This window comes from Suricata suricatta, chromosome 16, assembly GCF_006229205.1.
Source record: "Suricata suricatta isolate VVHF042 chromosome 16, meerkat_22Aug2017_6uvM2_HiC, whole genome shotgun sequence".
NCBI lineage: Eukaryota > Metazoa > Chordata > Mammalia > Carnivora > Herpestidae > Suricata > Suricata suricatta.
The window spans coordinates 29,377,730-29,390,920 of NC_043715.1; the positions used below are offsets into that span (position 1 = coordinate 29,377,730).

Genomic DNA, 13,191 nt, shown 5'->3' on the forward strand with positions numbered 1-13,191 from the left:
CGAGCCCTGCATTGGGCTCTGTGCTGACAGCTCAGAGCCTGGAGCCTGCTTCGGATTCTGTGTCTCCCTCTCTCTCTGACCCTCCCCTGCTCGTGCTATCTCTCTCTGTCTCTCAAAAATAAATAAGAAAATAATAAAAATAAGAAAATAAATAAAAATAAAAATAAATTTTTTAAATGTTTATTCTTGAGGGAGAGAGACAGTGTGGGTGGAAGAGGGGCAGAGAGAGAAAGAGAGAGGGAGACACAGAATCCGAAGCAGGCTCCGTGCTCTGAGCTTTCAGCACAGAGCCTTACACGGGGCTCGAACACACAAGCTGTGAGATCATGACCTGAGATGAAGTTGGATGCTTAACCGACTGAGCCATCCAGGTGCCCCTCTAAGAATTTACTTTTAAGAAATTCCCTATGAGCTGTGTCATTACTAATCTGTGTCTAAAAAAAATTTTTTTTAATGTTTATTTATTGTTGAGAGACAGAGCACAACTAAGGAGAGGCAGAGAAAGAGAGAGAGGGAGACACAGAATCTAAAACAGGCTCTAGGCTCTGAGCTGCCAGCACTAACAGTGAGGTCATGACCTAGGCTGAAGTTGTGACGCTTAACCAACTGAGTCACCCAGGCGGCCCACTAATCTGTGTCTTGAAGAGAAAAACACTTACTTGAACTCATTTACAAATACAAATTAAAACCGTTAAATCATACCCGATAAACAAACAGAAGTCCACATATTTCTAGCTGCAGCAAGAAAATTCAGGGCATTGCAGTGAACTCACAGGAACATCAAAGGCTTTCTCAAAATTTGGGGGAAATGCAGTAACACTGTCAAAGGCTATGTGAAATAATGGCTTGAGCTGGTTCAGTTTCAACATTAGATCTTGCTATGTTCCTTCTGATGCGGCTATATCTTTGTGGGCAGAGATACTGGCAGTTCAAAAAAAGATAGGGGCTTGTTGAAAAAAATGTGAGGCCCACTTAAAGGAGCTTGTAGTGGCCTAATTTAGAACAGTTTGAGTTTCAAAATAATGAGAGTATTGGGTTCTAACCTATAGAGTCAAATAAATATCTATGAGTCCATTCTGATATGAATATATAATTGATTAGCATATGAAATGGAAGCAACAGTTCTTGCTCGTAGCAGAATTCCACAGTAAAGCTGTTACACACAAGGACCACTCATGGATACTAATGTCAATGGGTTAAAGCTTGAGGAGAAACAGGATCTGTGTGGTCTTAAAGTCTCTCCTCAAGATAGATATCTGCCAACTGCAGGGGAAAGACAGCCATCTTACATGGGAGAAACACAGCATAAGCTGCCGTAACCAAGCAATCAAGGCCAGCACCATCAGGGTTGGCTATTTTGACATCAGGAACCCATGATATGTTCTGAGAGGGACACATCATTTCTCTCGTACTCTTGACAAAAATGCAATAAAATGAAAACCTAAGACAAACCCAAACTGAGGGATTTGTGGCAAAATAACCCAATCATTATTCTTGTCAGGGCCACAAAAGACAAGAGAGAAACTGAGGGTCTGTTACAGACTGTAAGAAGCCAATGGGAAAAACCAGTTAAATACAATGTGGGATCCTGGAACAAAAAAGGACATCAGTGGACAAACTAGTAAGATCTGACAAGGTATTAGTTAATAGCACTGTACTGTTAGTTTCCTAGTCTGAAAATTATACTATAATTAGCCATATAAGATTTTAACATTAGGGGAGGCAAAGTGAGAGATATATGGAAATTTCTATGGTTTCTTTGCAAGTTTCTTCAAAGTCTAAAAGTAGTTCAGAATAAAAAGTTAAAAAAAAAAAGGAGCATGCAAACACCAATGTGGAACAGGAAACAGGAGTGGGCATATCCTCTCTACCCCCAGGGTTTGAGAGTTGTACAGTGCCTGACAGGTATATACATCTCATTATTAAGTAACTGCGGTTACTTAAGAAAGAAAAGTAGTATTTTTTTCTTCCAACTTTTATTATGTTTTCAAACAATTACTAGATTGTTGGAAGCAAATACTTGTTAAGTGGTTTGATCTAATTATTCATTAAACAGAACTTCTGGCATCAGGTGCTAGAAGAAATTACTGAGACAGTAAGGGCTCTATGAACTGAGGAAGTTTGGAAAACTGATCTAAGTAAAACCTCACTTACATTTCTAACAAGAAAACTATGGTTTTCAATCATTACTTAGTGATTAGTTAACCCTTTCCTCTTTAAAACTGGAGTCAAAGTGGTTAATTTATTCACCACATTTTGCATTCCTTTTGGGAATTAAGAAAATAAAAAAAGAAAGAAATGAGGACCTCTTAAGAACCATAGATAACATAAGATGCAATACTTTGCTGTATCTCTTTAAACCCATGCATAGTCTCTCAAAAAACCTTTCAGTAGACCACTCCTGAATTATCTGGTATTTGGGTAATTCAGTAGATTGACAACAGATCTGTGAGGACATAAAATGAAAACAAACAAACCCACACAAAATTTATGTTTTTATTAGCCATTTATATTTTTACTATGAAGTAGGAATAGGAAGACACTGGGTTTGGCAGTCAGAAATCCTACTCAACAAAGAACGGAGACAGCTGTTTATAAGCTGTCGAGAGGAACTGCCGACAGCAGGAGCTATTTCTCTGGGCTTCAAAGACCATGAAAGTCACCCTTCTGGGCCAATCTGCCTTGCCAGTGCCTTGGCTGAGCATTAGCACTTCTGATTGGTCATTCTTTCACCCATTCATTTATTCATTCATTCATTCATTCATTTATAGACTCTGGGTGATTTTTTTTTTCCTACTAAAACTCTTCAAAATGTATTTAGAGTGGAGGCCTCAATCCCTGCAAAATTAGTCATTGGAATTTGGACTTTAAGATGGACTAAACTACAGGTTAGTTCTGCTCACCAGAAGCTACCATCCATCTTCTGCCTCCCCCGATCATCAATCTAATACTGAATAAGCATGGCTATTCCTTAAAACTCAAGGTGTAACTTTATTCTCCTCTGATCTCATTTTAATAGGATTAACAAATGGACTCTCTGAACATAGTTAATTTACAATTTTGAAAAATGATGGATGTGTTGAATTAGATAGTATTAAAATTTAAATAAAGTTGGAAATTTCAGAATTTTAGTGATTTTTGCTTCTTTGACTAAAACCAGAAAAAAAAGAAATTTTATACTTACCTTCTTTGGAAGGAAGACGACAAACCCTCCGACACATAGACATGAATGCATACAAATACTTCTCTAAACTATCATCGGTTTTCTTATGCAGCCTAGCCATAGCTCTAAATTTTGTCCAGTCGAATTGGCCTCTGTCAGGATCAAACACCACTCCAAATGTAGACACAACTCTATAAAAGTCAGCTTCTTCTCTTCTTGTCCATCTATTTTGAATAAGATTTAAGAAAGAGCCACATGGGTCATTAAAACAAATCTTTATTAATGCTGAATATAATGACTCTAACAAAATTTAAAACATTTCAAGTACCTAACACTTTAAAGGGTTAAATGCAAGGGGAACTGCCTTTCAAATACATGCTAGTGACTCATCTGTCCAACCACGCTTCTCTTCCTTCAGAAAATAATAGTTTTTTGCACATGTACTATGAAAGGGATACAAGATAACGTAAGACATGATGACCCTACTTTTATTTTTGGTATAAGACGGTATTGTGTAGTTGTATGTGTTCTAGAAAGCAAGGATCTTAGGAGAGTGCAGAAGATGGGAGGTCTAGTTCAGACTTGAGTGATCAAGAAAGCATCACAGAAGTAAGTGGCTTTTAAGAAGGAACACGGCTAAGATCAGGTAGGGAATTCTAGGAAGTAGGCATGGTATAAGCAAAGTAGGAAGTTATCTACATTTTGAAGAGATGATGAGCATTCCAGTTTGACAAGGATATGGCTCATACTGGGGGCAGGAGGAGATAAGATTGGGGTCATACTATGAAACACTCCATATGCCTGGGTAAAAATAGTCTCTATTCAGTTGATAGCTCCTACAGATATTTTAAGAGGGTAATATTGCCCTCATATACCACAGATCTCCAAACACAATCTAACCTATAGACACGTTTCCCTGGTTAACTTATGGAGTTGTGTGAACGAGAAAGAGACATTTATGGGACATTTGAAAAACATCAACAGGCCATTTTTTATCATACTGCTACATTAAGGAGATTCATGTAATAATGTCACAAAAAGAACCTGGGAAATCAATCAAATCTTATAAACCTTATACCTGGGTGGTGAAAGTAGGAACAGAATAGAAAGGATGAATTATAAGCCTACAAAGAACACACAAAAATATGACACAGTGTCTATCCTCAAAGAATTTACAACATAGGAAGGCAAGACAGAGAAAGGAAAAATGTCTTTATAACATCTTATATTAGTGTGATAATAAGTAATTTACTTGGAGTGCAGAAAACAGAATATTGTGAGCGGGCCTGTTTGAGAGAAAAATTAATACAAGAGATAGGACAGGTGTTGAGCTCTAAAGGATGGGCTAGGCATGGACTAAAGAGGAGGAAGAAAGGTGTCCCAGGTGATAGGAACAACATAAGCTAGGGTACCGAGTCAAGAATCCGTAGTGCTGGGTAGAATTAGAAATGCATGCTGACATCAAAATTGAAGAGCCTCTTGGGCTGAGGCTTAAGACCTTAAACTTTATACCTATAGTAAACAAGGAGGCAGTGAATATCACGAGAAAACTAGTATTTTAGGAAGACTGATCCAGATCTGACAGACCAAGGGAAAATGTATGTGGGAGGTTAAAGATGGCCATAAATTCTTTGCTACTCTTCCCATGGAGAAGTGCAATATCCTTCTCTTTTCCTTTAAGCTTGGTTGGCCCTGTGACTTTTTTTGACCCACAGAAAGTGGCAGAAGTGACACTTTGTAATTGCTGAGGCTGGATCTTAAGAAATACCCAGCTTCTACTGCCTTGGTCATTGGGAATGCTTCCTTCATTTGAGCTCCCAGCCGGGAGCCCAGCACCAATGGCCAGCCATGTGAGTGAGGTCACTTCCTACCTTCTGGCCATCTCCACACTCCTGCCAACAACATGGGAAGCAGAAGAAACACCTGGTCAACCCACAGAAGTATGAGAAATAAAAAACTGATGTGTCAGTCACCACATTTTGGGGTGGGCTATTATGCAACTGTACATAACTGAAACAGTATTATTTCCAGAGGTAGTAGTATCTTAAGGTTATGTCTAAGACATTGAAAATCTTATTTCAGATAAATTAAATTCTGGTTATGATGGATGTGCTGCAAATAACACAGAAAAACAATGATATGTTTTCCAGAGAACATCTGAGGATACAGGTTTAACAAGGAGGCCAGGCTACTGCTAAATGTCGCTATTCTTGTCAGTGTACTCTATCCTCCTTAAGAAGTTTAAGCTTTTGGGAGGAGGGAAGCATGTCTGTTTTCCTAACAGGGTCTTTTGCAAAAAGGTAGACTATTGTTTTCTCCTTTGATAGCAGTGGGTGCAAGGGTTCATCCTCTGTTTAAAGCAGAAAAGGACTTGTCTTCCATACACTTTCATATTTCACAAATGTTGATGCAAAAATGAGGTAGAATGGACTTTATTTCATATAATTTAAATGTATGCTTTATTAAGAATTTAATTCTCGAGTTTGCTCTGTAACTTCATTTTTTTATACCTCACTGTTCATAAGCATGACAAAATAATGATTAAATATGAAGAGTGGCTAGGAACGATAAAATGTTGCACTAATCTTTATCTCTTTGATATATTTGTGTGCATGCATAAAGCACTTTGCTCGAGCAACCTCTCTACCTATATATGTTTCACAAAGTGAGATAATCATACTCTAACAGCTTCAGAATGGAAAACTACATTTAGATACTAATCTTAAAAGCTCAGTGCTATTGTCTTACCTCTGCTGTCTTTCTATCTTGGCTGCCATTTTAGGATTAAGAGTGGCTTCTTCATAAAGAGGCTGCATGACACTGGCAGGCACTGAGAACGTGGGCTGGACCTGTTGGATTTGTCTGTTTTTATTAGTACGCTGATACGCAGTGATGAGACGCCTTAAACGTGTGGTTAAAGCTGACTGAGTTGGCCAATAAATTTTATCACCTTCCATCAGTTGACCATCTACATGGAAAGAAACTCATGTCAATCATAATTAAAAAAAACACTAAAAAAATGAAAACCCTGCCTCCTCCAAACTAAACAGATAATGAAATGAAGCTCACAAAAACAGCAAAATTTCCTTACTTAAAATATTTTTTTCTTTCAATCTGATTAGGTGGGGGAAAATCCCACACAAGCCAAACCTCTCACCAAAAAAAAAAAAAAAAAAGTTTTAACTACAGCTCTAAAACCATTACAACAAACTTTTACAGCAGCTCAAAGTAGGTCACAGTGGAATAAAGAACCACAATATCATCTATTGAACTTTGCTTGCACAGAAAATACAACTCTTGCATCTCCAGGTCTAATACATTTTACTGCCTGGCAAATACTTGAATGCCTAATTTAAATGAATTAAAAGTCAAACTGAAATCATTGAGAAGTAGAATATGGTAGACACCTTTAAGTAAAGCCTTCTTCTGTATTAAATCTATATCAATTGATGTGAGAATCAAAGTATTTTAAAGGTCATTATAATTACATACACCATAATTAAGTGGTATTTGACCATGCTAAGCAAATGCTACTCCTCCTCCTTTCCTAGTCAAACTGTGAAAAGCCGAGGCCCTCTTCCACTTGGGTGCCAGGTGGAGGTGAGTGTACTCTAGTTACAGTATGTTTCTTTCTTGAGAATCAGAAAGAAGCAGAAACAAGACCCTGAAAAGGAAGGCTTTGTACAAAAGGAGTGTCAGAAAGAATGGACCCCAATGTGCCTATGAAACTAACAAGTTGCTGGATGGGTTACTGAATTAACACTTTTATGATGAAATCTCATATGTAAGTTTAATAATCTAACCATAAAATCATCAAAGCTTTGATTCCATAGGAGCTTAGTGATTCCTTGCATAAATAATTGCAACTAAAAATATTGTTAAATTTCCAATCAACTAGTATGTCTTATGATTACTAGTGCCTTCAATAAAAATTCCATATACACTTAAATCATAAAACTGTAATAGTTCATTGATTTCATGATATCATGAGAATGTGAAATTCCAATAATACTAAGTAAAGAGATAAATGCAAAGTACCTCCGTCTGCTATAACAAGATCTCCTGGCGAAGAAACATCATCCTTTTAAAAGAAAACAGAAATTTGTCACAGGGTAATTGGGTCAAGATACATTAAAGAAGAAAAGAGAACTAGATTTCTTAATATAGTAATAGAGAACTTTTTCCAATAGAATTTTAATGATTAATTTATCAAAACTAAAAATTTTAATTTCTTATTCTAAATTCTCACCCGGTTGCACTTCTCTATTGCCTTTTACACTTCAGACGTTATTTTCCACTGAAATTTTCCTCTTCTTGGACCACTTTTAGTCCAGCTGCTTTCCTCCACCCTTCCTCTAACTGCAAATATGCCCTAGGTTTTATTGCTAATAGTTTTTTTTTCATTCTTTATACCAACTTCCATAATTTATTCATTCTCATATTTGATTATTCACCTGCAAATCTGTATTTATTTTTGAGAGAGAGAGAAGGCGGGGGGGGGGGAGAGAGAGAGAGAGAGAGAGAGAGAGAGAGAGAGAAGGGATCCCAAGTAGGCTCTGTGCAGTCTGCACAGAGCCCGATGTAGGGCTTGATCTCATGAACTGTAATTATGACCTGAGCCAAGATCAAGAGTCAGAGGCTTAACCAAGTGAGTCACTCAGGCACCCGAATTTATCTTTTTTAAGTTTATTTATTTCCTTAAGTCATCTCTACAGTCAATGTGGGGCTGCTCAAATGCACGACCCTAAGATGAAGAGTTGCATGCTCTTCCAACTGGGCCAGTCTGGTGCTACAAAGACTACTATTTTCTATTGTTTTAGAAAAGCCTGACATTAGAATTTGTCATTCTTTTTCAAGTGTGTCTTTTTACTCTGGTTGCTTTTAAACATGTTCTCTTTATTTGAAATATCTGCAATTTCACAAGGATGTTTTTTGGAGTGGATTTAATTTTATTTACCCTGCCAAGATTCATGCTATTTCTTGAGCCTCAGGATTCATGTCTTTCATTAAGTCAAAAATTCTCGGCTGGTAGCTCTCTCAAAACGGGTCTTCTCCCTTATGCTCTCTGGCTGCTCCCTCTGGAATACCTATCGGACATATACCAGACATCATCATGCTATCCCCCTTGTCTCTATAAGAGTTTGTCATATTGATTTACTGCCTCTCAGTCCTAAATTCATTGCCTTTCACGTCTTTTACTGGCTTTAAGAAAATGGACCTGGACTCTTTAAATATTATGTTTTGCCAGCCAGCATGATGTCAAGCTTTGTCAGTAGCAGCAGGCAGACACTGTAGGAGGAAAAGGGTTTTATTTCTTTGGTTTGGGTGAACTCCTCCCCTTGCTCACCTCTGCAGTTCAAGCAGCTTCTTCAAGCCCTTGTTGGGCCAGCAGCTTTCCCTAGCAACCCCGCCCTTGGGTGGTTTTGGAGTGAAATGCTTTCAGTGAGACACTTCCCTAGGAAAAGCTCCCTTGGCAACCCTGGAGGGTAGACTTCCAGCAAGTCCAGAGGGTGGATCTCCAGCAAGTTACATTGATGTGGCATCACAGCAACTGTTCTGCCATCCAATGAGGTGTGGCCATGCCCTCCAAAAAGAGTTAGGCCCTAACTCCTGCTGGACAGGACCTTAGCCCTGCTGGGGCTCTTCCTTGGGTGCTCTGTGTCAGCCCTCAGAAGAGTAGCTATTCCTCCATTCTTCAGAGTTCTCTTTACTTCTTATCAGCCAATCTCTCACTATTTTAATCCCCCTGTTATGGTCAATAATTCTGTAAACTTTCCCTGTTCAAATTACTATGTGATTTCTCTCCCTTGATTTGGCTAAACTGAGCCATCACGCTTCACCATGGATCCTTTCCTCATATCTCTTTTCTAAATAATGTCTTCTCTCAAGATCCAGTCCAATCTGCCTCTCCAGCACAATGTTTAACCTAAAATTTGTTTAGTTTTAACTTTTAATGACTGTATTCTCCACTTCTAAAGTTTCACATCATTCTTTTTCCATATGACCCTACTCTTTGTTAAAATCAGATCCCTTTTTCTTTGTTCTTGGATCTTTTTTTAATGTTTTTAACCATTTAAAAATTACTTATTTTCTATTTTAATAGATCTGTATCAGAAGTTCTTAGAGGTCTAATCTTGTTCTTTGTTGTATTTGTTAACATTCCCTTCTGGTAAAGTGTTCCTCATATATTTAAAACTTTTGGATTTTGACCTCATTTCATGGACAGCTTCTTCAGGACCAGGTGCTGTCTACAATGAAGCAGTTTCTTCCATAATTCTTTCTCTTTATGTTTCTACTGGGGTATTACCAGCTTTGTATCCTTCTGTCACATTTTTGGCTCCAGAGTTCCTGAACCAAGTACGTGATATAAAAGAATCAAACCATATACTCAAAGGTCAAACCAAAGCAGGCTTATGGCTATGAATTCTCAAAGGAAACAATTCTTTTACCTACCCAAAGCCCATGCGGAGCTAAATTTCCTTGCTGTTTCTTGGTACTGTTTCTCAGAGAGTGCTTTCCTCTGAGGGTTTTTATTCTATACAGGATTCCCATTCTCACTGCTGCACTCTGGCCCTAACTCTCTCTTCTCCTCATACAGCCATCAGTATCCAAGCCCCTTGGCCACCGAGACCAGCACGCAGCTGCCACACCATCTAGTCCTTTACCACGCCCTTGTTAAGTACTACAGAATTCCTCACCCTTCTTAACACCACTTGCCCCACTGCACAGACTGTTTTCTGTATTTTCACTCAGCTCTGCTTCTGCCTTTTGACTTTCTATAAACAGAATACATAACTATGTTTTTGCATCTCAAAATTCCTCTCTGCTCTACTTTCGACTTTATTTTTTAAAAAGCTTTTTATAGTTTATTTATTTCTGAGACAGAGCACAAGTGCGGGAGGGGCAGAGAGAAAGAAGAGAATCTGAAGCAGGCTCCAGGCTCTGAGCTGTCAGCACAGAACCTGATGTGGGGCTCGAACCCACAAACCATGAGTTCATAACCTGAGCCGAAGTTGGACGCCTTAACTAACTAAGCCACCCAGGCGTCCCTACTTTTGACTTTAAATCCTTTATGTGGGTACAGTTTCTATCTGTTGCCATGTACTTTTAGTATCTACTTCTCACACTGCTTTGGGACTTTTGCACCAACACTGCGCCTCTTAGTTCCTAGCAGTGCAGCACGTGGACAAGCTCCACTTCATGCACACATCCACACCAGCCTCCGGCTCATCTAGAAGGGAGACTGGGCAGATTCTGAATGATTATTTGTGGTGTTTGTCGACCTAACTGGATCACTAACTTAGCTGATCATCTGAAGAACAGAATCAGGTATAAGGAAAACATGAAGGAAGAACACACCAAAGAAAAAGCAAACCATGGAGGAACTAGAAGTGAGGATTCAAAACAGGATCCAAAGCATACCTCCATGTCATCTTTAAAGATAGTTGGGGCAGGTTTGTATTCCGGATCTTCCACATCCCTGTGAAAATGCCAACAGATGCCACTGTTACTGTACTGGACTTAACACTTCTCGTCACAAGACAAGTGGGAGTCTTGTTGGAAGGACTTTTTAGTGCTTTTTTTTTTCAGACTGAAATTTCTGTTCTTTAGCCCGAGGAGTCGAAGCCACAGCATGAAGGCGGTTCTGTGACACATCAGAAGAAAGCTACCTCTGACTGACTCTTACTATCAAGTTCACTTTTAAATGTGGTAATATTAACCTCAACATAGTCTCTTACTTTTCTCCTTTGGTAAGAAAACAAAGATAGTAAAGGCCTTTATCACAGTTATAAGAACATCATGTTTCTTGTCAATTGAATATTCTTAGTTGTCTTCTTCCCTCTTTTTCCCTTAGGACTTTATGGCCTCAATGGCCACACCATTAAGAATGGAAAAATGAAGGACTCATCAAAAGAATGGGCACGGGGCAGGTCCCAGCCTCTTCCTTGAACATACTGTTGGATAAGCACTAACTTACAGGGTATCATTAGCTCTTTTAGATTGTAAACTCCCATTCTCTTACCACCGCATTATTTAAAGATAAACGTCACTGACAAAATATGTGATGCTGACAGAGACACACAGGACGCTGAGGCACACATACCCGTCCATATAATCATTTGCCCTCTGTTCCGCAGCAACTGCTTTCTCGTCCGGTTTCCCCACTCTTTCCAAGAAGCACAGTGCTGGGTCTGCCCGGATAGTGTTATACTTTTCATAACCTGGAGGGATCACCAATTATGAGAGTAAACAGGATAAAAAGAAAAAAGATGTATAAATATAAGGATTCTACACATTTATGATGGATAATGTTCCTGGACTAAAGGGACCATGTGTTAAAATGATATATATTAAGCATGTTTCCTAGAAATCAACACATATGACATGATCTGGGATATGTATATTTGAAAAATTAGATTAAGTTTATCAGTTAAAGTGAAAAAGACGAAAACTGATCATACACAACACACTTGACCTAAGAACTCTTCCTGGGCGGGGGGGTGTCATGAGACTCTGTCCAGGAGCGGCAGGCCACTTATGTCATGCTTTCTTGAAGAAGTGTAGTGACTGACAGACATAATTTGGTAGTGTGTACTTTACATGATTTTATAATAACATGTGTGTTACTGAAATGAACCTGTGGGCAGAAATCATTAAACTGAGAACTAGTTCAGTTACATTACACACAAAACAAGACTCTACCTACCTTACTTCTCACTTACCATGTTTAAAAACTCCAATAAGAAGTGACTTATCAGCATCAAAATCCCACCATTCAGCAGGAACTTCTGAGTGGTCTGGTTCTGGGACCCAAACATCAATGTCACTGTAAAAAAGAAATCACGATAGGGCACGATGAATGAATACAAACAAGTTAGAGGACACAAAACTTTACCTAGCTTGTAAACAGTATTATGTTTTTTGAGAAAAAGACATTAAGATTTTACTTCATTGATCTTTTTGTTTTCCACAATTACCATCGATTAAAATTATAAAAAATTCTAAAACATCAACAAAGTTACCATAAAATGAATTAATATTCTTAAACTCAACAGAAGGTTGACTTTACTCTTACTGAAGCATATTCTTTCCACTGATTTCCTTTAGATACAAACAAAATGCTTTATGGGAAGGTAGAATCTTATGTCAGCAAACAGCTGACAAAAATCAGCTGGTTCAAATATTTCAGTTTGCACACCAGCAGACTGAGGCCCTAGAAGGGTAAATTAATTGCTTTAGGCTGTAAAACAACTCTATTTCTTTTAGACTGCTATTGGCAAGAAAATCCCACTGAAAAATTAAGCATTATTTACAAGTAATGGAAAGTGGCAAGTTTTTTTTTTTTTTTTAAGTTTTTACTTATTTTGAAAGAGTACGTTGGCGGGGGGGGGGCGGGGGCAAAGAGAAAGAGAGAATCCCAAGCAGGCTCCATGTTGTCAGCACAGAGCCTGATGTGGGGCTCGAACTCACAAACTGCAAGATCATGGCCTGAGACTAATTGGAGAGTTGGACACTTAACTGACTGAACCATCCAGGTGCCCCCATTTTTCATGTTTTATTTACTCATAAGACTTAGAAGCCTTTTGTTTTTATGGCCATTGTCCTTTATTTCCTCTACATTAGTGGTTAAATATTGGGTTCTTGTGGCTACAGTAGTCCGGGAACATACTGACCATTTATCAGTTTCTTTCTTTCTAAGTTTATTTACGTATTTTGGGAGAGAGAGAGAGAGAGAGAAAGCAAGAGAGGTGCAGAGAGAGAATCCCAAGCAGGCTCCATGCTGTCAGCTCATAGTCTGACACAGGGCTTGATCTCACAAACTGTGAGATCATGACCTGAGCCAAAATCAAGAGTTGGACACTTAACCAACTGAACCACCCAGGAGCCCCTATCAATTTATTTCTTTTTTTTTTATTATTTTATTTTTTTAATGTTTTATTTATTTTTGATACAGAGAGAGACAGAGCATGAGAAGGGGAGGGGCAGAGAGAGAAGGAGACACAGAGCCGGAAGCAGGCTCCAGGCTC

At 38.6% G+C, this 13,191-nt stretch overlaps 1 protein-coding gene across 3 annotated transcripts in view; it reads right to left on the reverse strand.

Moving 5' to 3' along the window:
* CHD9 (chromodomain helicase DNA binding protein 9) overlaps positions 1-13,191 on the reverse strand; it is a 228,293-nt gene that overhangs the window by 22,694 nt on the left and 192,408 nt on the right. For all 3 annotated transcript variants that reach the window (XM_029924825.1, XM_029924827.1, XM_029924826.1), the window contains 6 exons: positions 11,887-11,990; positions 11,268-11,385; positions 10,586-10,643; positions 7,202-7,244; positions 5,912-6,131; positions 3,185-3,387 (listed from right to left, as the gene is read on the reverse strand). In XM_029924825.1, the coding sequence (XP_029780685.1) occupies positions 3,185-3,387; positions 5,912-6,131; positions 7,202-7,244; positions 10,586-10,643; positions 11,268-11,385; positions 11,887-11,990 (746 nt within the window). The remainder of the gene's footprint in view (positions 1-3,184; positions 3,388-5,911; positions 6,132-7,201; positions 7,245-10,585; positions 10,644-11,267; positions 11,386-11,886; positions 11,991-13,191) is intronic.